Source organism: Pseudophryne corroboree, chromosome 2, assembly GCF_028390025.1.
Source record: "Pseudophryne corroboree isolate aPseCor3 chromosome 2, aPseCor3.hap2, whole genome shotgun sequence".
Lineage (NCBI taxonomy): Eukaryota > Metazoa > Chordata > Amphibia > Anura > Myobatrachidae > Pseudophryne > Pseudophryne corroboree.
This window is the reverse complement of record NC_086445.1, coordinates 1,014,129,837-1,014,153,602: the sequence shown is the minus strand read 5'-3', so window position 1 is coordinate 1,014,153,602 and position 23,766 is coordinate 1,014,129,837. Positions and strand designations below refer to the sequence as shown.

The following is a 23,766-nucleotide window of genomic DNA, read 5'->3' as shown; positions in this document are numbered from 1 at the left end:
GCGGCACAGGAGCACTGGACATATGGAAACAGACTATACCACCGTCACTGGAATGGCTGATGCACAGGACACTACTTCTGGTCTGATGCAGGACAACACAGCAACACTGTAAGGGACTTATACAGCAGCACTGGACATATGGCAGCAAGAGGACACAACCACTGTAACTGGACAAATGCAGCACAAGACACAGACACTGAGAGAACAGAGACACTTCCTCTCTCTACACACTCCAATGCCAGAGTGAAAATGGCGGGGACACGCGGCTCCTTATATGGCATCTAAATCCTGTGAGAATCCAACAGCGGGATGATGACATTTTGCCTCATTCTGGTTTCAGAGTCAGGCGGGAAACCAGAGTCTGACTCTGTTCCTAGCACAGAGCGTGAAGTCCGGTAGGGTTTGGTTCTCAGAGTACTGAACCCGCTCATCTCTAGTTAAAATTCATTAGGTCTATTTTTTTGTTGTTACAAGAAGTAAACTTAAAAAACAGCTATTGTGTGGTGTTTTTATTAAACATAATCTTACATTTGTTTCTGTCTTTTTTCTATGTCAACTAGCCTTTTTTTTCCGTATATGTCTTTTTACTACATTTCATTTAGGTCTTCCCTTTTTCTTTTAGATTAACATCACTATTTTAAAATACTAAATATTTTTAAAGATAATATTTTAAAATAGTATTGAGTATATTGTGCAAATAGGACAAAACATTTTGATGAAGTATTTGTTGCCTTAATCTAATTGTTCAACAACATTCTGCAATTATCAAACTCTTCAATTTGCAGCGTTTTATCACTTAATTGTTTAACATTTCAAATCCTTAGAGTGATTTGTTTTTTTAAATGGAGCTTGTCGTACATGTGCATGAATACAATGCACATGTACGACAAGCTCCATGATGCAGGCGTATCAATTTGCAACTATGCAAATGCATTGCTCCTGTATGACGTTTAATAGTAGACACCTTTAGTGAATTCGTACGTAATAGGCATGTTTCTTTCTGTTCGCACACTTGCGTATGAACGCATAGAACAGCGATCAGATCTGAATTAGTCCCTTTGTCTCCTACTCATTTGACTGTTATAGGATCACAAGTGCTCAATGTAGTGATTGCAACTAAAATGTCTTGTGGCACCTGAGTCACTATACCAGCAATTCTTTAATTGTGCCTATACAATGGTTTGTGTAATTTGTCAGTTGCTTAAGCTTCATTAAAAAAAATATTAAGCTCAATCAGAGGGAGAGAGTGTCCAGGAGGTGAATTAATAAGTAGTAAGTTAAGGCCCATATAGATGGGCCGATGTGGGAGAGATGCGTGCTGAGTGAACCGCTCAGCACACAGAGTCTTGCAGAAGTCAGATGTGTTTATGGTATGGAATAAATCACACAGAGCCAGAAGAGTGCATTAAGGACTCGTTTATATATTTGATTACACAAATTTGATTTGTGGTGGGAAGTATGTTGGGATCAATGTACTGAAAGAAAATCCACATATACAGTATGACAAAACATGGATTTTACATATAATGGTGTAACACTTCTAGAAATGATCATTTTTTTATTCTAAACCTCGAAAAGCAATAAAGCACAGCTCTCTAGTTCACTAAAAAAAAAAAAAAAAAAAAATAATTTATTTCTTTCTTTCTTTATTTATAGATACACAGATCAGAAAAAAACAATAAAACAACTAGGATGCTGTCTGTACGGAGACTCTGGTGATTGTTACGAGCCAGTTGTACCAAGTATCTGTAAGAAACACAGATTGTAACATATAGGCAGGTCTTACCTTCAGAAAATACATTCTTCTAAGATGTGCGCAACTACAAGGCTACAGTGAACTCGCACTGGGCTGAGTACTGGAGGGGGGGGGGGGGCGTGGACAAATCTGTGAAGTATGACTTTGATATATTGTAAATATTCAATAAGAAACATATCCGTGTAATGTTATACATACAGTACAGTCAGGTAAATGCAGCACCCTTTGTCCAAGGCTTTTTCTAAACTGTATGTAGCATTGTATGATAATTATGTAGGAGATAATTAAGCACAAAGTTTGGCTGCGCACATCACAGTGTTTTCTGGCAGCCAATCATTGCCAATTTTCGAACGCACCTCTATGGGGTATAAGGGAAAATGAATGATGTTACAGCCATATAGTGCCTTCACATGAATGTTGCACTTTGCATTGTTGATTGACTCCACCAGTAAGCCCGATCACATGATTTTATAAGATTATACAATTCCATTTAATAAAACTCAATAATAATACACAAGAAATCAAACGCTATTAGTTTAAACAGATTGTGACCGTCTCCAATGGGTGATACATTTTGTGCATTACCGTTAGTATTTTATTTATATCCATAGAAGCACCAGATGGCCTCAGGAATACTGGAGTCGAAACAGCAGCCTCTAGACAGACAGTCCTTGGAGCTGATGTTGGGATATCCGCAGTCTTTCCTCAGCTTTGGGCTCACAGAGCATCCTGCACACAACAGAAAACACAATGTCATCAGAGGGTACAGCACTACACACATAGATGGTCGGAACCCTCCCTACCCAACAACACTGACCCCCCATGCTGTACCACTTCTAGCCAAAGGATGGACAGTCTTCTGATAATTTGTTACCCTGTGTCTCAGGCACTGAGCAAGTACTGTAAGTTCCGCTGAGCAGAGCAAAAGAATTCTACAAAAGTTCAGGGTAGAGGTGTATGTGTTACTGTGAGAGGAGGTGTGTATGAGTATGTGTGGGTGAGTATGAGTACAGGTGTAGTAAGTGTGATATGCGTGTGTGTGATCTTGCCTGTGCACATAAATATATTAATAGTGATAACATTTGTATTCCCACCATGAACAATTACAAGAACAGCTTTATGAAACAGTATCTGCAATGTATGTTCAATGTTATTGCCAGCAAGTCAGTCTGAATATGTCATACCTCCCAACTGTCCCTATTTTCATGGGACTGTCACACTGTCCCAACCGTGGGCTGCAGTGTCCCACAGGGAGGGGGCACAGTTGGGAGGCTCCTGTCACACTGGAGAATAGACGCTGTGCGCATGCACACAGCATCTATTCATGGGATACAGAGGGAGTGGTGGCATGTCAGCAGCTCACAGAATGCTGGACATGCCCACTAAGTGATGAAGATGGGGGCGTGGCTTGCAATTAAGGCCCTTTCTGCTAAGCCTTCCAATAGGCCACACCCTTTTTTTGGACAGACATGCTACGCATGCACAGGTGTCTCTCTCCATGGGATTCTAATGTTGGAGGCATGCATAAACTCTACACACATAGGGGCTCTAACTATAGTCAGAGTCGACTGCATCTATGTGACAGCCCCTATACATCCATGTGGGACAGTAGCACCATCACTATTACCAGCCCTATTCTTTGTGTAAGATCAGTGTGAAGTCACCTGGATCTCTGGATATGCTCAGCCTTGAATATCTCACAATTCCACCTCCCACAGCGCACTTATCCCATGTGTGAGGGCCCCTGTACCCACCCAGTGTCACTCATTTAGAAGATGCAGCTCAGCCATGTATGATCCAGAGTAGCAGGTCTGTAGGGGTGTGTATGCTCATTTCACACATGCAGTGCAAAATATTGCAGATACGGTTGCTTATACTGTATACTCTACCTGTGTTTTGAGGGAAAAACACCATTTAATACTGGGAACACTTGAATTAAAACAGCAGCCTCTGGAATATCAAACTTGGGAAAACCCCAATCTTCCCGCTCTTTTATGCCCACACTGCAGATGCAGCCAAGCTCACCATGACTACAGCTGCGCTAAATGTGCACACCTGGTGGGGCTAGGCATATACTGTCTGGTCATGGCCAAGAATAAGGGAAACACAAGCAAAACCTACAGCTATGGGCCCAATTCATGTTTGTGCACCATCAAGTCTGTAATCCATAGCACTACATGCTCCCACTCTACCACTGCACTCTATACTCTACCTGTGCTTTTGGGGTAAGAACACCATTTAGCCCCAGAAACACTCAAAGTAAAGCAGCAGCCTCTGGAACAACATTCCTTAGCCCTTGTCATGATTGGACATTCATTCTGATGCCAGAACGTGCATAACTACAAATATTGTATTGATCAATGTCTGCAAATGCCCTGTGTGTGGTTATGTATAAACCCTCTGTGAAAAGGTCATAGGAGGAGACTTCAGCCTTACGTGCTACTGCTCCCATGCTGATCTTAAAGGGGGAGGTGTCATGATCCAGGCTATTTCAAGTAGGAATAGGCCTGCTAATAAGTATTGCGATATCAATTTAGATGATACCAGGATATTATAGTGACTTATCAATGGATGTGATGCCAATGCATCTGGGTTATATCAAATGGGCATGATTGAAATTTGTATTATTCCAATTGCTGTATCAATGTACCAGTATGTACTAACTGTCTTTACATGTCAAACGGTTGAAGCTTGATCTGCTGGCATTTCATTGTAGCCACAGAACTCGGACACACACTGACTGTTTAGGTGTGAAATTTAGTTTAATTACCCCAGAACCAGAGCTAGGGCCAGAGAGGTGTTAAGCCCTTCCTGCTCTGTGTCCTCTCAGAACTAGCCATTTGTTTACACAAGAACCATAGCCAGAGCTTGAAAGGAGAAGATAAGGCCATTCGCCCCCGAAAGAGTAGCCGGGAAGCCCAGTATGAGCTGATACTCAATATCTTCTTTGGCTTATGGAAGGGTTAACAGTAACACTCCAGAGGTAGGGAGGTTGAAGGGGCAGCATGTTTTTTTAAATAGAACTACAGAGTGTAAGTTGCACATTATCAAAGTGGGTCAGGAGAATAGTCTGGCTCTAATGTCCCAAAATATCTGAAGAGGCTTCACTTCACCCCATCGTTCTACTCTGCATGTGTGCTAGGATCGGTGGGTTTATCTCCCTATTTTTATTTTATTGAAAATTATCTTTTCTGCTGTGACTGACTTATTATATTTTTGTACCCATCTTTTTTCTGTAACATAAGCTTTGAAGTGTTTTACTTGAATGAAATAATCTCATTTTAGATCTGGTTTCTGTTGTGTATCCAACCCAACTCTATGAAAAAGGCATTACCAAAATATTAATTATGGGTGCAGGCAAAAGCCATAAGTTTGCCTTGGGTCATACCCTAAACGTTGGTACTTTGGCTGGAGGCAGTGATTGTGTAAAATTGATGTACACGCTCAGGTATCCAGTTGCGGTGTCACATGGCAGGGATTCACAGATTGGCGTATCTGGGGAATCGCCATGCCTAGGATCGTGACAGCGCTTATCCCAGGAAAACTGCAATCTTCACGCCCCTTGATATCCACACTACATTGCTGTTTATCTGGATGGAGCAGAGCACACATCAGGACATAGGAAATATTACAATGCATGGCAAGAAAGTTGGGAGCTCTACTGCAAGTACATTAACCCTTGGCAGTGCCAAATACATAAATCGGCAACATTGCAAACATGTCCCAGATACTAAAACTTTAATGTTTGATGAATCTGACTTATGAAAATAAGTCTTATCTAATATACTTCTTTTCCACATATCTTACCACATAGAATAAGAAAAACACTAAGAATCGTACTCCATATTCAGAAAGAGGAATTGTTGTGGAGTTGGGATGCAGTGAAGATTCCAGCTGTTGGGACTCCTGCAGTTGGATTGCTAACAGCTGGCAATCCATTTGTAGGTATAGCAGAAGGGTTATGCTTAGGGTTAGGCTGTTGGAAGGTGGTGTTAGGGACCACTATGGGAGCTTAGGTGTTAAGCACTATGGGGGAATGGTTAGGATTAGGCTGCACAGAAGGTGATGTTAGGTTTAGGCACCACCGATGGGATGTTCGTGTCAGGCACTAAGAGGGAAGGTTAGGATTAGGCTGCAGAAAGGGATAAAGGGATGGTTAGTATTAGGATGTAGTGGAGAGAGGGGAACAATCTTATAACCCCACTGTCAGGACTTACACTATCAGGATGCCGGCAATAGTATTCTGACTGCTGGCATCCCAACAGCTGGGTTAGAATACTGATCACATGGAGTTGATCAATTTATTTTTTTAAACAAGGGACAATAGAAGGAAGAACAATTTCCAGATACTTTTCTTTATACCTGAGATTGCCAACTGATATGAAGTTCCAGGGGGTAACTATGCATGAGTGGGCGGTGCTTCCTCTGTCCGCCCGCCCATTTGTGTGACATCATGAAAGAGCATAACCGACAGTAATCCTGGGCATACACCATACAATTATCTGACAGGCCATCTATCCAATCTGCATGGTTGGAATGAAGATATTGTAATGTACAGTATAGGATCAGATGTCAATCATTTGCTCCCAAACACTGGAAAATGGACAAAGTATTATACAATCAAACTTGTGAAACCCAAAATTTAACCAACAAGTTCAAATGACCATTTTTCTCCATTTTCCAGTGTTTCAGAGTAAATGGTTGATTGTCATTTACCTTCATAGATTACCAGATTTCCATTCCAACCAGTGCGGGACAGATGGTCTGCCAGATAATTATATACTGTAGTGCATACAAGAGTCATAACTAGACCTCTTGGTGCCCTGTGGCAGAGATAATTGCCTCCCCTTCCCCCCCCCCCCCCCCCATTTTTCCAATAGGGACATGACACATGCCTCATGGGGGAGAGGCATGACAAGATTTGTCCCAGAGAAGGAACATGCTAAAATTAGATATAATCTCCCCTTTATTAAATAACATTTCAATAAACTGCCATACTGATAATTCAAACCTATAACCTGTTGAATTCTAATCAAACATTAAGACACTATGACCCTACTGGTACCTTGTAAACAAATAATAAGCAATGTAATTAAGATCTACAGTATGCAGCCACACATCCAATCTCTTGCAGCCACACACACACTACATACAGTAGATCTGCTCAGCTGCAATGCTGATTTTTTTTTCCCACTATGTACACAGTAAGCTTCAAATAGTGAAAATTCTCTAGATTAGAATTATCTACCTTTCTATGCAAGAGCAAATAGCTTAATGAATAGATTGTCTGACTGCAATGCCGCAAACAACGGATTTGAATTCCAGACAGTGTGACTTAATAACAAAGAAATCTTAAGATGAGTTAATGAATGTTGTATAGGCATTAGCGACAGAAGGGGTAAGGATAGGAGACAGGGGTGGCCAGGGGATGCTGGGCTCCCAAAAGAAAAAAAAAAAAAAAAAAAAAGGGGGGGGGGGGGGGGGGGGGGGGAAGAGAAGCTGCAAGTGAAAGTAATTATAATGGATAATGGTCAAGTTCCACCAACAGCGCCCCCTACCCTGCAGCACCTTGTGCTGTGCCCCCTCCACACACACCTAGTTATGGCCCTGGTGCATATCCAGCTTTACTGATGGATCCATGTACCTGAAAGTCTTCATCAACCATGTACATCATGACTGAAGATTCCAATAATTTATTTATTATATGTTGCTATTAAGTTGGATACACTAATATTTTCTGTCCAATCTAGATGTTTGTAACAAAAATCTGCTAATATCTGGGCGCAAATGACAATCAACTATTTGCTCCTCAAGTCCCAAAAACATACAATAAAGATAGTTTGGATAAATTGGCTAAAGGATATGGATTTAACCAATAATGTTCATATTTTTTCAGTGTTTGGGAGCAAATTGTCAATTGTCATTTACTACCACATATTACCAGATTTTATTTTCAACTAGAAAAGATTGGACAGACACTAATCCAAATATGTATCCAGCTTAAGAGGTGCGAGCGTCATAACTATAATGACTTGTGTGTAACTATACAGCAGCTCCATACCTTGTGACTTGGAGTAGAAACACCAGTTAACCCCGGGAATGCTGGAGTCAAAGCAACAATTCCTCTTCTTACATTCCGCAGCACTTATTGTGGGGTAGCCGCAATCCCTTCTGTTGTACGGTTCCACGTTACATTGTTTCAGGTCTCTTGCTGTTGATGCAGTAAGGAAACATCAAGAAGTTACAATACTTAATGTTTCTTTAATAAAATCACTGGGCAATTTAGCTCATTTGGTCAACTGATCATTTAGGTTCAGCAGTGTTAAAATTACTGTACCTGTGCTTTTGGGGTAAAAACACCATTTATCCCCAGGAACACTTGAATTAAAGCAGCAGCCTCTGGAAGGGGGCCATCTTTTCATATAGGCTCTTGCCCAAGGGCCCTTGTCTGATAGCTGAGGGTCCCCTGTTTCCAGATGTACCAGATTTGAAAAAAAAAAAAAAAAAAAATGGCCATGGGGAACCAGAAATATCAGACTTGAAATCAGTGGTCCCCATCCAAGCCTTTTAATTGCTCTTACCAGCCAGATATCTTGGGTTCTGTCTGACGTAAAGTTTTCCCTGAGTGAATACTCCAAAACCTGGGACTTTCCACTTTTGGAGTACACTGCCAGCTTGTCTCTACTATGCCCAAAACCAGAGATATCAGCCTTCCAGCAGCTGGTCCCTGCTTCAGCTCCACACACCTGGTATGCAGTTTTAGATTTTCATTGGTGAATTGCTCTGGCTTCTGAGCTCTGATCCCCAAGTCTCCAGTACCTCCTGAAAGGTGGGACTGTAGTTTTTTTTAATCCCATTTGAAGCCAAGAAATCTATTTTCAGGAACTTGAGATAACTGCAGTCAAGCAAGCTGCCCTCCCACCATAAAATGATGAATATTCTTCCCACTCAGCTATCCACCCCTCCCCTACATATTAAACACCACTTACCACCCTGGAAGCCATGTGACAGGGCCCCTTCATTCAGCCCAATGCCACCCTCTACAGCTTAGCCCCATCTGTGCAGTAAATGAGTAATTAGCAGAAATTACTGCTCCAGGTCCTACATGCTGAGCGGAAGATAGAACACCCCCTACCAACCACGGGACATCAAATCTGCCACTGATATCACCACCCACCCCTACTGCTGGAGAATGGGTAGGGGGCCCAGTGCATTGCTGTGAACAGGGGTCTACACTGCTGTTAAGATAGCCCTGCTCTGGAATAGCATTACTTGGGGCTTATCCCAAGAAAACCGCAATCTTCACGCTCTTTGATGTCCACACTGCATTGCCGTTTATCTGGATGGAGCAGAGCACACAGCATCAGGACATAGGAAACATTGCAAAAGCATAATAAGAAAGTTGGGAGCTCTACTGCAAGGACTCTAACCCTTGACAGTGCCAAATACATAGGGACTAATTCAGATCTGATCGCAGCACAAAATTTGTTAGCCAATGGGCGAAAATAAGATTTTACTCACCGGTAAATCTATTTCTCGTAGTCCGTAGTGGATGCTGGGACTCCGTAAGGACCATGGGGAATAGTGGCTCCGCAGGAGACTGGGCACAACTAAAGAAAGCTTTAGGACTACCTGGTGTGCACTGGCTCCTCCCTCTATGACCCTCCTCCAGACCTCAGTTAGGATACTGTGCCCGGAAGAGCCGACACAATAAGGAAGGATTTTGAATCCCGGGTAAGACTCATACCAGCCACACCGTATAACTCGTGATACTATACCCAGTTAACAGTATGAATAATAACTGAGCCTCTCAACAGATGGCTCAACAATAACCCTTTAGTTAAACAATAATTATATACAAGTATTGCAGACAATCCGCACTTGGGATGGGCGCCCAGCATCCACTACGGACTACGAGAAATAGATTTACCGGTGAGTAAAATCTTATTTTCTCTGACGTCCTAAGTGGATGCTGGGACTCCGTAAGGACCATGGGGATTATACCAAAGCTCCCAAACGGGTGGGAGAGTGCGGATGACTCTGCAGCACCGAATGGGCAAACGCTAGGTCCTCCTCAGCCAGGGTGACAAACTTGTAGAGCAAATGTTTTTAACCCCGACCAAGTAGCTGCTCGGCAAAGTTGTAAAGCCGAGACCCCTCGGGCAGCTGCCCAAGAAGAGCCCACCTTCCTCGTGGAATGGGCTTTCACTAATATAGGATGCGGCAGTCCAGCCGCAGAATGTGCAAGCTGAATCGTACTACAGATCCAGCGAGCAATAGTCTGCTTTGAAGCAGAAGCACCCAGCTTGTTGGGTGCATACAGGATAAATAGCGAGTCAGTTTTCCTGACACTAGCAGTCCTGGAAACATAAATTTTCAGGGCCCTGACTACGTCCAACAACTTGGAAGCCTCCAAGTCTTTAGTAGCCGCAGGCACCACGATAGGTTGGTTCAAATGAAAGGCTGATACCACCTTAGGGAGAAACTGGGGACAAGTCCCCAATTCTGCCCTATCCATATGGAAAATCAGATAAGGGCTTTTACATGACAAAGCCGCCAATTCTGACACGCCTGGCCGAAGCCAAGGCCAACAGCATGACCACTTTCCACGTGAGATATTTTAATTTCACGGTTTTAAGTGGCTCAAACCAATGTGACTTTAGGAAATCCAACACCACGTTGAGATCCCAAGGTGCCACTGGAGGCACAAAAGGGCGCTGAATATGCAGCACTCCCTTAACAAAAGTCTGAACTTCAGGTAGTGAAACCAGTTCTCTCTGGAAGAAAATCGATAGAGCCGAAATCTGGACCTTAATGGATCCCAATTTTAGGCCCATAGTCACCCCTGACTGTAGGAAGTGCAGAAAACAGCCCAGCTGAAATTCCTCCGTTGGGGCCTTCCTGGCCTCACACCACGCAACATATTTTCGCCAAATGCGGTGATAATGTTTTGCAGTCACTTCTTTCCTAGCTTTAATCAGCGTAGGAATGACTTCCTCCGGAATGCCCTTTTCCTTCAGGATCCGGTGTTCAACCGCCATGCCGTCAAACGCAGCCGCGGTAAGTCTTGGAACAGACAGGGCCCCTGCTGCAGCAGGTCCTGTCTGAGCGGCAGAGGCCATGGGTCCTCTGAGATCATTTCTTGAAGTTCCGGGTACCAAGCTCTTCTTGGCCAATCCGGAACCATGAGTATAGTTCTTACTCCTCTTCTCCTTATTATCCTCAGTACCTTGGGTATGAGAGGAAGAGGAGGGAACACATAAACCGACCGGTACACCCACGGTGTCACTAGAGCGTCCACAGCTATCGCCTGAGGGTCTCTTGACCTGGCGCAATATCTTTCTAGCTTTTTGTTGAGGCGGGACGCCATCATGTCCACCTGTTAGGCGCCGGGGTCCGCTTGATGGTCTGCGCAGCCCGGCGCCTAGCAACTAGAGACGCCGTGCACGTTCAGCCGCCGGCTCCCTAGCAACGCTAGACGCCGGGCGTGCCGAGCCGCACGGACCCTAGCAACGGGGACGCCACTGGCGGACCGCGTTCCCCGTTGCTAGGCTTTAGGAAATTTAGATATTCACCTGCTCTCTGGCCGTGCAGCAAGGCAGCTGCACGGCATTTATTCTAATCAGCCTTTAGCAGCTGATTGGAGGACTCCTTGTTAAATACACTCCCAGGGCTTCTCACAGACGCCGGTAATAGCTTCCTGCATGCTGCCTTTGTTTGCTGAGAGTCTGTTTCCAGTCCTGCTGTATCCGGTCATTCCAGTCCTCAGAAGTCCGGTATTAGGGAGTTGTCATCTCATCCCAAGAGGTCGTTTGGTTCCCTGGAGTCCTGACTGATCACCGTTTTATATCCAGTGGTGTTCGTGAGTTGCGGCTCTGCCGTGTGTTGCGGCTCAGCCGCTTTACCTTTTATATTTTGTGTTTGGAGCATTTGCGGAGGGTTCCGCTTCCACAAGTCCTCTCTGGTACTCGGCGGTGCCGGGTAGGAGAATTGGACAAGTGGATATTTTGGTTGTCCTTTTCCCTGGCGGTTTCTCCGCACATATTATAGTTTTGATTTTGCTTAGCCCCTGGCCTGGTGGTTTAGTTAGAGGGCCTCTTGTTATCACCCTGTCTCGGGTTTCCCTTTGTCTCTCATTAAGACCGGGGGGCATCGAAGTTGGGCAGACATAATCCGCCCTTCAAACGCGGCTGCCAAGGGCTCAAGAAACCATAGTCTCGCAGGGGATTTTTGACAACACGGGTGAGACAGAGTTAGGGCGCCAGGGGCTATTTTCCTGTCGTGCTCCTTTCCCCAGCATTCCGTTCCAGTGCTCCGGTCCTTGCCATAAGATCTCCTCTGACCAGAGTGCTGGATTCATAACACCTGTGGCCTTTCCCAATGGTGTACAATCATTTGGAAGACTTCTGGATGAAATCCCCACTCTCCCGGGTGGAAGTCGTGCCAGCTGAGAAAGTCTGCTTCCCAGTTGTCCACTCCGGAAATGAACACTGCTGACAGTGCTAACATATGATTTTCCGCCCGTCGGAAAATCCTTGTGGCTTCTGACGTCGCCATCCTGCTTCTTGTGCCGCCCTGTTGGTAAACATGGGTGACCGCCGTGATGTTGTCTGACTATCAGCACCGGCTGGTGTTGAAGCAGGGGTCTAGCCTAACTTAGGGCATTGTAAATGGCCCTTAGTTCCAGAATATTTATGTGTAGGGAAGTCTCCTGACTACCATAGTCCTTGGAAGTTTCTTCCCTGTGTGACTGCCCCCCAGCCTCGAAGGCTGGCATCCGTGGTCACCAGGACCCAGTCCTGTATGCCGAATCTGCGGCCCTCTAGAAGATGAGCACTCTGCAGCCACCACAGCAGCGACACCCTGGCCCTTGGAGACAGGGTTATCAGCCGATGCATCTGAAAATGCGACCCGGACCACTTGTCCAACAGATCCCACTGGAAGATCCTTGCATGGAACTTCTTCGTAAGAAGCTACCATCTTTACCCAGGACTCGCGTGCATTGATGCACCGATACCTGTATTTGTTTTAGGAGGTCTCTGACTAGAGATGACAACTCCTTGGCCTTCTCCTCCGGGAGAAACTTTTTTCTGTCCTGTGTGTAGAACCATACCCAGGAACAGTAGACGCGTTGTAGGAACCAGCTGCGACTTTGGTATATTCAGAATCCAGCCGTGCTGTTGTAGCACTTCCCGAGATAGTGCTACTCCGACCAAGAACTGCTCCCTGGACCTCGCCTTTATAAGGAGATCGTCCAAGTAGGGATAATTATAACTCCCTTTTTTTTTTTTTTTTTGAAGGAGTATCATTACGGCCATTACCTTGGTAAATACCCTCGGTGCCGGGGACAGACCAACGGCAACGTCTGGAATTGGTAATGACAGTCCTGTACCACAATCCTGAGGTACTCCTGGTGAGGAGGGTAAATGGGGACATGCAGGTAAGCATCCTTGATGTCCAGTGATACCATGTAATCCCCTTCTTCCAGGCTTGCAATAACCACCCTGAGCGATTCCATTTTGAACTTGAACCTTTGTATATAAGTGTTCAAGGATTTCAATTTTAGAATGGGTCTCACCGAACAGACTGGTTTCGGTACCACAAACATTGTGGAATAGTAACCCCGGCCTTGTTGAAGGAGGGGTACCTTGATTATCTCCAGCTGGAAGTACAGCTTGTGAATTGCCGCCAGTACTACCTCCCCTTTCTCCGAGGGCAGCAGGTAAGGCTGATTTGAGGTAACGGCGAGGGGGAGTCGCCTCGAACTCCAGCTTGTATCCCTGTGATACTACTTGCAGAACCCAGGGATCCACCTGTGAGCGAGCCCACTGGTCGCTGAAGTTCCCGAAACGCGCCCCCCACCGCACCTGGCTCCACCTGTGGAGCCCCAGCGTCATGCGGCGGACTCAGAGGAAGCGGGGGAAGATTTTTGATCCTGGGAACTGGCTGTCTGGTGCAGCTTTTTTCCCCTCTTCCCTTGACTCTGTGCAGAAAGGAAGCGCCTTTGACCCGCTTGCTCTTCTGAAGCCGAAAGGGCTGTACCTGATAATACAGTACTTTCTTAGGCTGTGAGGAAACCGGAGGTAAAAAAATTTTTTCTTCCCAGCTGTTGCTGTGGATACGAGGTCCCAGAGACCATCCCCAACAATTCCTTACCCGTATAAGGCAGATGTGCCTTTTAAAGTCAGCATCACCTGTCCACTGCCGGGTCCCTAATACCCTCCTGGCAGAATGGACATTGCATTAATTCTGGATGCCAGCCGGCAAATATCCCTCTGTGCATCCCTCATATATAAGACTACGTCTTTAAAATGCTCTATGGTTAGCCAAATAGTATCCCTGTCCTGACAGGGTAACAGACCCCGCTGCAGCAGCACTATCCATGCTGAGGCAATTGCAGGTCTCAGTATAGTACCTGAGTGTGTATATACAGACTTCAGGATAGCCTCCTGTTTTTTTATCAGCAGGCTCCTTCAAAGTGGCCTTATCCTAAGACGGCAGTGCCACCTTTTTTGACAAACGTGTGAGCGCCTTATCCACCCTAGGGGATATCTCCCAACGTGACCTATCCTCTGGCAGGAAAGGGTACGCCATCAGTAACATTTAGAAATTACCAGTTTCTTATCGGGGGAACCCACGCCTCTTCACACACTTCATTCACTCATCTGATGGGGGAACAAAACACTGGTTGCTTTTTCTCCCCAAACATAAAACCCCTGTTTTGTGGTACTCGGGTTAATGTCAGTAATGTGTAATACATTTTTCATTGCCGAGCTCATGCAACGGATGTTCCTAGTGGATTGTGTATATGTCTCAACCTCGTCGACACTGGAGTCAGACTCCGTGTCGACATCTGTGTCTGCCATCTGAGGTAGCGATGGCCTTTGAGACGCCTGGGCAGGCACAGGCTGAGAAGCCGGCTGTCCCACAGCTGTTATGTCATCAAACCTTTTATGTAAGTAGTTGACACTGTCGGTTAATACCTTCCACATATCCATCCACACTGGTGTCGACCCCGCAGGGGGTGACATCACATTTATCGGCACCTGCTCCGCCTCCACATAAGCCTCCTCATCAAACATGTCGACACAGCCGTACCGACACACCGCACACACACAGGGAATGCTCTGACTGAGGACAGGACCTCACAAAGTCCTTTGGAGAGACAGAGAGAGAGAGAGAGTATGCCAGCACACACCAAAGCGCTATATAATACAGGGATTCACACTTCGCACAGCAATTTTTCCCTTATAGCTGCTATAATACACAATTTTGCGCCTAAATTTAGTGCCCCCCCTCTCTTTATAACCCTTTGAGCCTGAAAACTACAGGGGAGAGCCTGGGGAGCGGTCTTCCAGCTGCACTGTGAAGAGAAAATGGCGCCAGTGTGCTGAGGGAGATAGCCCCGCCCCTTTTTCGGCTGACTTTCTCCCGCTTTTTATGGATCTCTGGCAGGGGTATTTTTCACATATATAGCCTCTAGGACTATATATTGTGATTAATTTGCCAGCCAAGGTGTTAATATTGCTGCTCAGCGCGCGCCCCCCCCCCCCCCCCCCCAGCGCCCTGCACCCATCAGTGACCGGAGTGTGAGGTGTGCATGAGGAGCAATGGCGCACAGCTGCAGTGCTGTGCGCTACCTTGTTGAAGACCGAAGTCTTCTGCCGCCGATTTTCAGGACCATCTTCATGCTTCTGGCTCTGTAAGGGGGACGGTGGCGCGGCTCCGGGACCGAACGATCGAGGTCGGGTCCGGTGTTCGATCCCTCTGGAGCTAATGGTGTCCAGTAGCCTAAGAAGCCCAAACTAGCTCCAATCAGGTAGGTTCGCTTCTTCTCCGCTTAGTCCCTCGTAGCAGTGAGTCTGTTGCCAGCAGATCTCACTGAAAATAAAAAACCTAAAATATACTTTCTTTTCTAGGAGCTCAGGAGAGCCCCTAGTGTGCATCCAGCTCAGCCGGGCACAAGATTCTAACGGAGGTCTGGAGGAGGGTCATAGAGGGAGGAGCCAGTGCACACCAGGTAGTCCTAAAGCTTTCTTTAGTTGTGCCCAGTCTCCTGCGGAGCCGCTATTACCCATGGTCCTTACAGAGTCCCAGCATCCACTTAGGACGTCAGAGAAACTATGTGCATGCCAGTTGGGGCAGATATAACATGTGCAGAGAGAGTTAGATTTGGGTGGGGTGTGTTCAAACTGAAATCTAAATTTTAGCGTTAAAATAAAGCAGCCAGTATTTACCCTGCACAGAAACAATATAACACACCCAAAGCTACCTCTGCAAATGTTACATCTGCCCCCCCCGTGGTGCAAATTGTTGTGCCCATTAGCTAACAAATTTGCTGCTGCAATCAGATCTGAATTACCCCCCCACAATTTACAACATTACAAACATGTCCCAGATATAGAAAAAAAAAAACAAAATTTGATTAACCAGACTTAAAATATATTTTCATATGTAAATACTTACACACACATCTTACCACAGAGAATAAGAAAAACACTAAGAATTAAACTCAATATTCAGAAAAAGGAATTGTTGTGGAGTTGGGATGCAGTGAAGATTCCAGCTGTTGAGATTCCTGCAGTCAGATTGCCAACAGCTGGCAATCCATTTGTAGGTATAGCAGATGGGTAAGACCTCAACCGTGGTGTTAGGGTTAAGCACCACTGTGGGAGGTTATGTTTTAAGCACTATGGCGGGGATGGTTAGGATTAGGCTGCATGGAAGGTGACATTATGTTTAGGCACCACAGATGGGATGTTAGTGTCAGGCACTAAGAGGGAAGTTTAGGCTTAGGGTGTAGGGGAGAGAGGGGAAAACTCAGGAATTACACTATCAGGATGGCAGCAATGGTATTTTGACTGCTGGAATCCCATCAGCTGTGATATCATACTGAATAAATGGAGTGCAGTCAATTAAAATATATATCCATTGAGAGGGCACCGGCTGTTTCGCCTGTTATTGCTTTGGGAAATATATATATATATATATATATATATATATATATATATATATATATATGAGGGTAGGGGTACTAGCGACTAACAGTGTCTACACTCAAAGGATATATATATATATATGAAGAAGGATGCAATTCGTATTTCTTTTAAAAAATGGGGGGATATTTATTATAAAACAGACAATTTAATAGCAATAAAAAATAAAAACATATCTGGAAGGTCAATTGAGGTATACCTCAATTGACCTTCCATTTTTAAGATAAGCACCTTTCTCTTATCTGAAATATATTTGTATATTTTTATTGTTCCAGATAGGTTTTTATTTTTTATTTTATCAGCTTGAATTTATGTTTTAATCGATCAAATCCATCCTTTTTTATTCCATCCAACCCTTTTTTTCTTTTTTATTGCTATTAAATTGTCTGTTTTATAATAAATATCCCCCCATTTTTTAAAAGAAATACGAATTGCATCCTTCTTCATATATATATCCTTTGAGTGTTGACACTGTTAGTCGCTAGTACCCCTACCCTCCCTTATATACTTTTAACAGGCAGCTTATCACTGCCTATTTTTTGGGGTCAGCTGACACCTTTTACTCCTAAAGGAGTGTCTACACCCCTGGTTATTTTATTTTATTTTATATATCTCTAAACTGTATAGTAGGCCTATACACCTATACTTGTGGCGCCATACATATATATATATATATATATACACACACACACACACACACACACACACAAAATGGAAGAACGAACACAATTTCCAGGTACTTAACTTAATACCAGAGACTGCCCCCTGGAACATCACATAAGTTAGCAACTATATATGAGTGGGTGGTGCTTACTCTGCCCACTGATGTGTGACATCAGTCAAGAAGGCGCATAACCGACAATTATCCTGGGCATACACTATACAATTATCTGGCAGACTATCCATCCAATCTGGATTGTTGAAATGAAAATCTGGTAGTGCATAGGAGCAAATGTCAATTAACCATTTGCTCACATACACTGGAAAATGGACAAAGTATTGCACAATCAAACTGGTTAAACCCACATTTTAACCAATTAGTTTGAAAGACCATTTTTGACAATTGTTTAGTGTTTGGGAGTAAATGGTTGATTGTCATTTGCACTCAGATACCAGATTTCCATTCCAACCAGCCAGTGTTGTACAGATGGTCTGCCAGATAAATAGTGCACCTCCAGTTTTACGGATGGATCTATGTACCTGGGAGGCTTTATCACCCATGTACCTCATGACTGAAAATTCCAATTATTTATTATACGATACTGTTTAAGTTGGATACACTAATATTTTCTATCCAATCTGGCTGTTTGGAACAAAAGTCTGCCAATATCTGGGAGCAAGTGATGATCAACTATTTGCTCCTAAAGCATACTTGCCTACCTGACCCTCTCCATGTGGGAGAAAATGCTCTGTTCCTGGACATGTATGATTGCCATCACCTGTGGTGAGCTAGGTAATTGATAAGAAAGGTGTTTCACCACAGGTGATGGCAATCATACATTACCAGGAAAGTCCAGGAACAGAGCATTTTATTCCCTCATGGAGAGGGTCAGGTAGGCAAGTATGTCCAAAAGTCCAGAAAACATACAAAAAAGGTAGTTCAGATAAACTGGCTAAATGAAACAGATTTAACCAATTTATCTGAATGACCGTTTTTATATTTTCCAGTGTTTGGGAGCAAATGGTCAAATGACATTTACTCCCATAAATTACCAGATTTTCATTTCAACTAGAAAAGATTGGACAGATAATCTGTAAGTGTGTAGGGCACTTCTGTGTGTATCCAGTTTAAGAGGTGTGAGCATCATATAACTATAATGACTTGTGAGTAATTATACAGCAGCTCCATACCTTGTGACTTGGAGTAGAAACACCAGTTAACTCCACGAATGCTGGAATCAAAGCAACAATTCCTCTCCTTACATTCCATAGCACTTATTGTGGGGTAGCCACAATCCCTTCTGTTGTACGGTTCCACGTTACATTGTTTCTTGTCACTTGCTGTTGCAGGAAGGAAACAACCAGAAGTTACAACAGATTAAGGTTTCTTTTAAATAAAATGGGGCAATTTATCACCTTTGCTTAACTGGTCATTTGGGTTCAGCAGTGTTAAAAATCAAAGTATAATTTTTTTTAGAAACAGTTAATAAAACTTTGAACAACAGCTGATCGCAAGAAACTTCCACTTCACCAATAGCATTTTCTTATATACGGTCAGACCATAGCTAAGAATAAGGGATACACAAGCAAAATTCTTAGAGCTGAGCCCAATTCATGTTTATGCACCATCAAATCTGTAACCAATAGCACTACATGCTCCCACTCTACCACTGCACCCTATACTCTACCTGTGCTTTTGGGGTAAAAACACCATTTACCCCCAGGAACATTTGAATTAAAGCAGCAGCCTCTGGAATAGCATTCCTTAGCACTTATCCCAGGAAATCCACAATCTTCACGCTCTGTGATGTCCACACTGCATTGTGGTTTACCTGGATGGAACAGAGCACACAGTACCAGGACATAGGAAATATTACAATGCATGATCAGAAAGTTGGGCGCTCTACTGCAAGGACTCTAACCCTTGACAGTGCCAAACACATAGGGCCTAATTCAGCTCTGATTGCAGCAGCAAATTTATTAGTCAATGGGCAAAACCATGTGTACTGCAGGGGGGGCAGATGTAACATGTGCAGAGAGAGTTAGATTTGGGTGGGGTGTGTTTAAACTGAAATCTAAATTGCAGGGTAAAAATAAAGCAGACAGTATTTACCCTGCACAGAAACAATATAACCCACCCAAATTTCTCTGCAAATGTCTCCCCCCCCCCCTGCAGTGCACCTGGTTTTCCCCATTAGCTAACAAGTTTGCTGCATCCAGAAGTTTCAGCTGCTTAATGGCCCTCATTCCGAGTTGTTCGCTCACAAGCTGCTTTTAGCAGCTTTGCACACGCTTGGCCGCCGCCTACTGGGAGTGAATCTTAGCTTAGCAAAATTGCGAACGAAAGATTCTCAAAATTGCGAATAGACAGTTCTTAGCAGTTTCTGAGTAGCTCGAGACTTACTCTGCCACTGCGATCAGTTAATTCAGTTGCGTTCCTGGTTTGACGTCACAAACTCACCCAGCGTTCACCCAGACACTCCCCCGTTTCTTCAGACACTCCCGCGTTTTTCCCAGAAACGGCAGCGTTTTTTCGCACACACCCATAAAACGGCCAGTTTCCGCCCAGAAACACCCACTTCCTGTCAATCACATTACGATCACCAGAACGAAGAAAAAACCTCGTAATGCCGTGAGTAAAATACCTAACTGCATAGCAAATTTACTTGGCGCAGTCGCACTGCGGACATTGCGCATGCGCATTAGCGACTAATCGCTCCATTGCGAAAAAAAAAATAACGAGCGAACAACTCGGAATGACCACCAATGTTTCTTTTTACAGAAGGTTCAGCAACTCAAATTACTTTAGTGTATAACTGTAATCATAACAGTTACAGGGATAAGTCCACATATTGTAGGTAGATTTATTGTTAGTGGTTAAATGCTCAAATTAAACCATAAGGCATAGTTCCAAAATGCTGTCATTGCAGTCCAGGTTGTAAGGATATCATGCTTGAGCATAGGTGACTTTGGTTAATGTGAGTGAACCATCTGGACTCAAGCATGGTTATCCTTAGAACTTGAGGGTATATTTACTAAAGTTCAATTTTGGATGATTTCAGACCGATTTAAGATCAATCTTAATCGATGTTGGGCTTCCAGGTTGAAAAAAAACACACATTTACTAACATTGAAAAATTTCTATAAAAGATCATCTATTCGTAAATATTTGTTTTAACCTTGGAATCCCAACATCGATTAAGATCTTGATCTGAAATTGACCAACATCGACCAAAAAGACCAAATCAACCATTAGTAAATAACCCCCTTGACTGTAATGAGACTCTGCTCTAAGAGGCTGATTCTGAGGTTGGAGCAAAGCAAAAACGCTACTAACTTTATATATGGAATAAACCATGTTGCACTGCATGGGGGGTCATTCAGGTGCGGACGCAAAGTGACGGTTGTACGCATATCGATCAATGTTTTCACACTGCGCATGTATATAAGACATAGGGCCTAATTCAGGTTGGACCACAATATGCATTCCAACCGAAAAACTATGAAGAGGATGCGGGCGCCTGTACAGGGCCCATTCATGTACAGGGCCCATACCTGCATTTTCTGCAGGCACCCCACAGAAAATGCGAATGCCTTTGCCTGTTCGCAGGGCGTTTTGCCGCCGCTTCGTGGGCGCAGTCCGGCCAATGCAGGCATGGCTGGACCGAATGAAAGGTGGTCCGAAGCGGCTGCGTGATGTCACACGCAGCCACTGCGGGCCGGGGAGAGATGAGTAGCTCCCGGCTAGCACGCTAAAGCTGCGCTGGTCGGGAGCTACTCTGTGCGATGCCTTTGCACTTCTGCGGGGGGGGGGGGGGGCGGCACTGACATGTGGGGTGGGATAGCCCTGTGCTGGTCATCCCACGCATGTCAGTGTGAATGATCATAGCTGTGCTAAATTGAGCATAGCTACGATCATCTCGGGAATGAGCCCCATTGCTAGATGGATTATCAATACTTTCTGTATGCAGTTTCTCTCTCAATAAATTATACCTGTACTCACATGCTCACACATAGAATACTTAGCCAGGTGTCTAGGGGCGGATTTACGCTACGCAACCTAGGCATTCGCTTAGGGCCCCCTGGATTTTTATCAGTAGCGGCGCTGCAGAGGAGTTTTTTTAAAATATACCGCACATCGAGGCTGAGCCGGCCCAGCCCCAGCAGGCTGTCAGCGCACGCTGATTGGACAGCTGCCACTGGGACCAGAGCCAGATCATGCCCACACACAGTCTGTCTCCGCTCAGTCCGCTGTCAGTCACAGTGTAGCCACCTCCTCTCCTGCACAGTGGCACACGTGATTTACCAGCAGGGAGACGGAGCGGGACTCGGGAGAGACTGGAGCCCAGGAGAGGACTGTCCGTGAGGTGCGCCGCGGGCCGCTGAAAGGAATCAACGGAGGAGACTCACTGAAGAAGTTGTCAGTGAGTAACTATCGCGGCTACCTTTGCAGCGCCAGGTGGGGGAGGAGCTAAGGGGGCGATCGAGCTTGTTGATAGGGGTGGGTGTTGGGGTTTGGGGTGCCTGCCAGTGAGGGGGGCACGATCGGGACTTGTTGAAGGGGCCGGGGGTAAGACTGACAGTGTGCCTGTCAGTGCCAGTACTGCTGGAGCCTGGAGGTGAGGACTAAGTGCCTGCTAGTGCTGGTGATGCAGCAATGTGTGTCTGGCATTGTGGAGCAATGTGTATCTGGCACTGTGGGGCAGTGTGTATCTGGCCCTGTGGGGCAGTGTGTATCTGGCACTGTGGGGCAGTGTGTATCTGGCACTGTGGGGCATATGTATATCTGGCACTGTGGGGGCATATGTATATCCAGCACTGTGGGGCAACAACAGAGGCAGCGGGGGAAATGTGTATCTGGCACTGTGGGGCAATGTGTATCTGGCACTGTGGGGCAATGTGTATCTGGCACTGTGGGGCAGTGTGTATTTGGCACTGTGGGGCAATGTGTATCTGGCACTGTGGGGCATATGTATATCTGGCACTGTGGGGCATATGTATATCTGGCACTGTGGGGGCATATGTATATCCGTCACTGTGGGGCAATGTGTATCTGGCATTGTGGGGCAATGTGTATCTGGCACTGTGGAGCAATGTGTATCTGACACTGTGGGACAATGTGTATCTGGCACTTTGGGGCAATGTGTATCTGGCACTGTGGGGCAACAACAGAGACAGCGGTGAGCAGAGGGGGGCACTGTGGGGCAATGTGTATCTGGTACTGTGGGGCAATGTGTATATGGCATTGTGGGGCATATAGTGTTATGGATTATTTGAGGAAGGGGGGCCCCAAATCGGTGTCTTGCTTAGGACCCCATGAGATGTAAATCCGCCTCTGCAGGTGTCCTCCAGTCGTGCGTATAGTGGTGGTTCCTAAGGTGGCACTCCATAATAAAATGAAAAAACACTGCAAACCAGCAGTGTTTTTTTCGTTTTATCATGGAGTGCCACATTTGGAACCAATATAATATATATATATATATATATATATATATATATATAATTTATTACACCCCTTTCTTAACCCACCACTGCTCCATTAGTTGCTGCGCTGATCCCACTGTCAGGATTCATTGTTCAACCCCCCCACAAAACAATAATCTAGATCCGCCCCTGCCTGCAAGCAATTCAGCCCAATGCCCCCTTCTACAGTTTAGTGTTCTCCCTCCCACCATCTGTGCAGTAAAGGAGTAATTATTGCTCCAGGTCCTACATGCTGAGCAGAAGATAGAACACCCCCTACCGCCCGCGGGACATCAAAGCTGCTGTTGATGACCCCACCCCTACCGCTGGAAGATGGCTAGAGTCCCCAGTCCACTGCTTTGCACAGGGACCTACACTGCTGTTAAGACGGCCCTGTATGGATACCTAGGGGACAATCTTCTACAGCCCAAATCCATCTGAAATGTGTTTGCTAAAGGACTGTTTGGAAACATGCTTCAACAATTCTGGTAATACCTTGCTGCTCAAACTGGACTTATATTGTACAGACTAACGTTGAAGTCCTAATAGAGACTAATGCTTGATCCAGGAGCTGGTAGGGTAGAGTGGCTTCATATTAATGAATTATTGCTATTTGGTTGCTATTTTTTGCTATGTTGTTTTAATAAATGTGTGTTTTTATTATCTAATCTATCTGTTAGGATATTATTAATTGTTTACTAGAGCGCTGGTTACCTTTGTTTTTCTAGTCATTCTGATAGTTTGGTGACTGACAAACCCCTCTACCAGGTGCTAGTGACAGCACGATGGGAAATTTTACTATTGTTATTAGAGATGAGCGGCTTCGGTTCTCAGAGAACCGAATCATACTGAACATCACGCTCTGAGCCCGGTTCCGAGCCTGGCTCGGGT

General features: G+C 44.9%; 2 protein-coding genes across 9 annotated transcripts in view; both read right to left on the bottom strand.

Annotated features, from left to right (window-relative positions):
- Positions 1 to 23,766, bottom strand: part of LOC135050278 (integumentary mucin C.1-like) — a 545,228-nt gene that overhangs the window by 272,468 nt on the left and 248,994 nt on the right. The gene's annotated exons all lie outside the window — the stretch shown is intronic.
- LOC135050281 (integumentary mucin C.1-like) lies at positions 1,402 to 19,371 on the bottom strand. 2 transcript variants are annotated; one of them, XM_063956679.1, is made up of 5 exons: positions 19,101 to 19,371; positions 18,604 to 18,753; positions 7,818 to 7,967; positions 2,342 to 2,485; positions 1,402 to 1,746 (listed from the first exon to the last, which is right to left on the bottom strand). In XM_063956679.1, the coding sequence occupies exons 1-4, from the start codon at positions 19,294 to 19,296 to the stop codon at positions 2,352 to 2,354; spliced, it is 630 nt and encodes a 209-aa protein (XP_063812749.1). In that variant the 5' UTR covers positions 19,297 to 19,371; the 3' UTR covers positions 1,402 to 1,746; positions 2,342 to 2,351. The 2 variants fall into 2 exon arrangements, with proteins under 2 accessions (XP_063812749.1, XP_063812748.1); XM_063956678.1 differs by having other exon boundaries at positions 1,402 to 2,485.

Bases quoted from the DNA above. Each gene is read 5' to 3' on its own strand.
- LOC135050281 (XM_063956678.1), bottom strand. From the start codon at position 19,296: ATGCATTGTAATATTTCCTATGTCCTGGTACTGTGTGCTCTGTTCCAT. The intron at 18,754-19,100 runs GTAGAGTATAGG...TTCCTGCAACAG, and splicing joins TTTTTACCCCAAAAGCACAG to CAAGTGACAAGAAACAATGT. The intron at 2,486-7,817 runs GTATGGAGCTGC...TGTTGTGTGCAG, and splicing joins TTTCTACTCCAAGTCACAAG to GATGCTCTGTGAGCCCAAAG.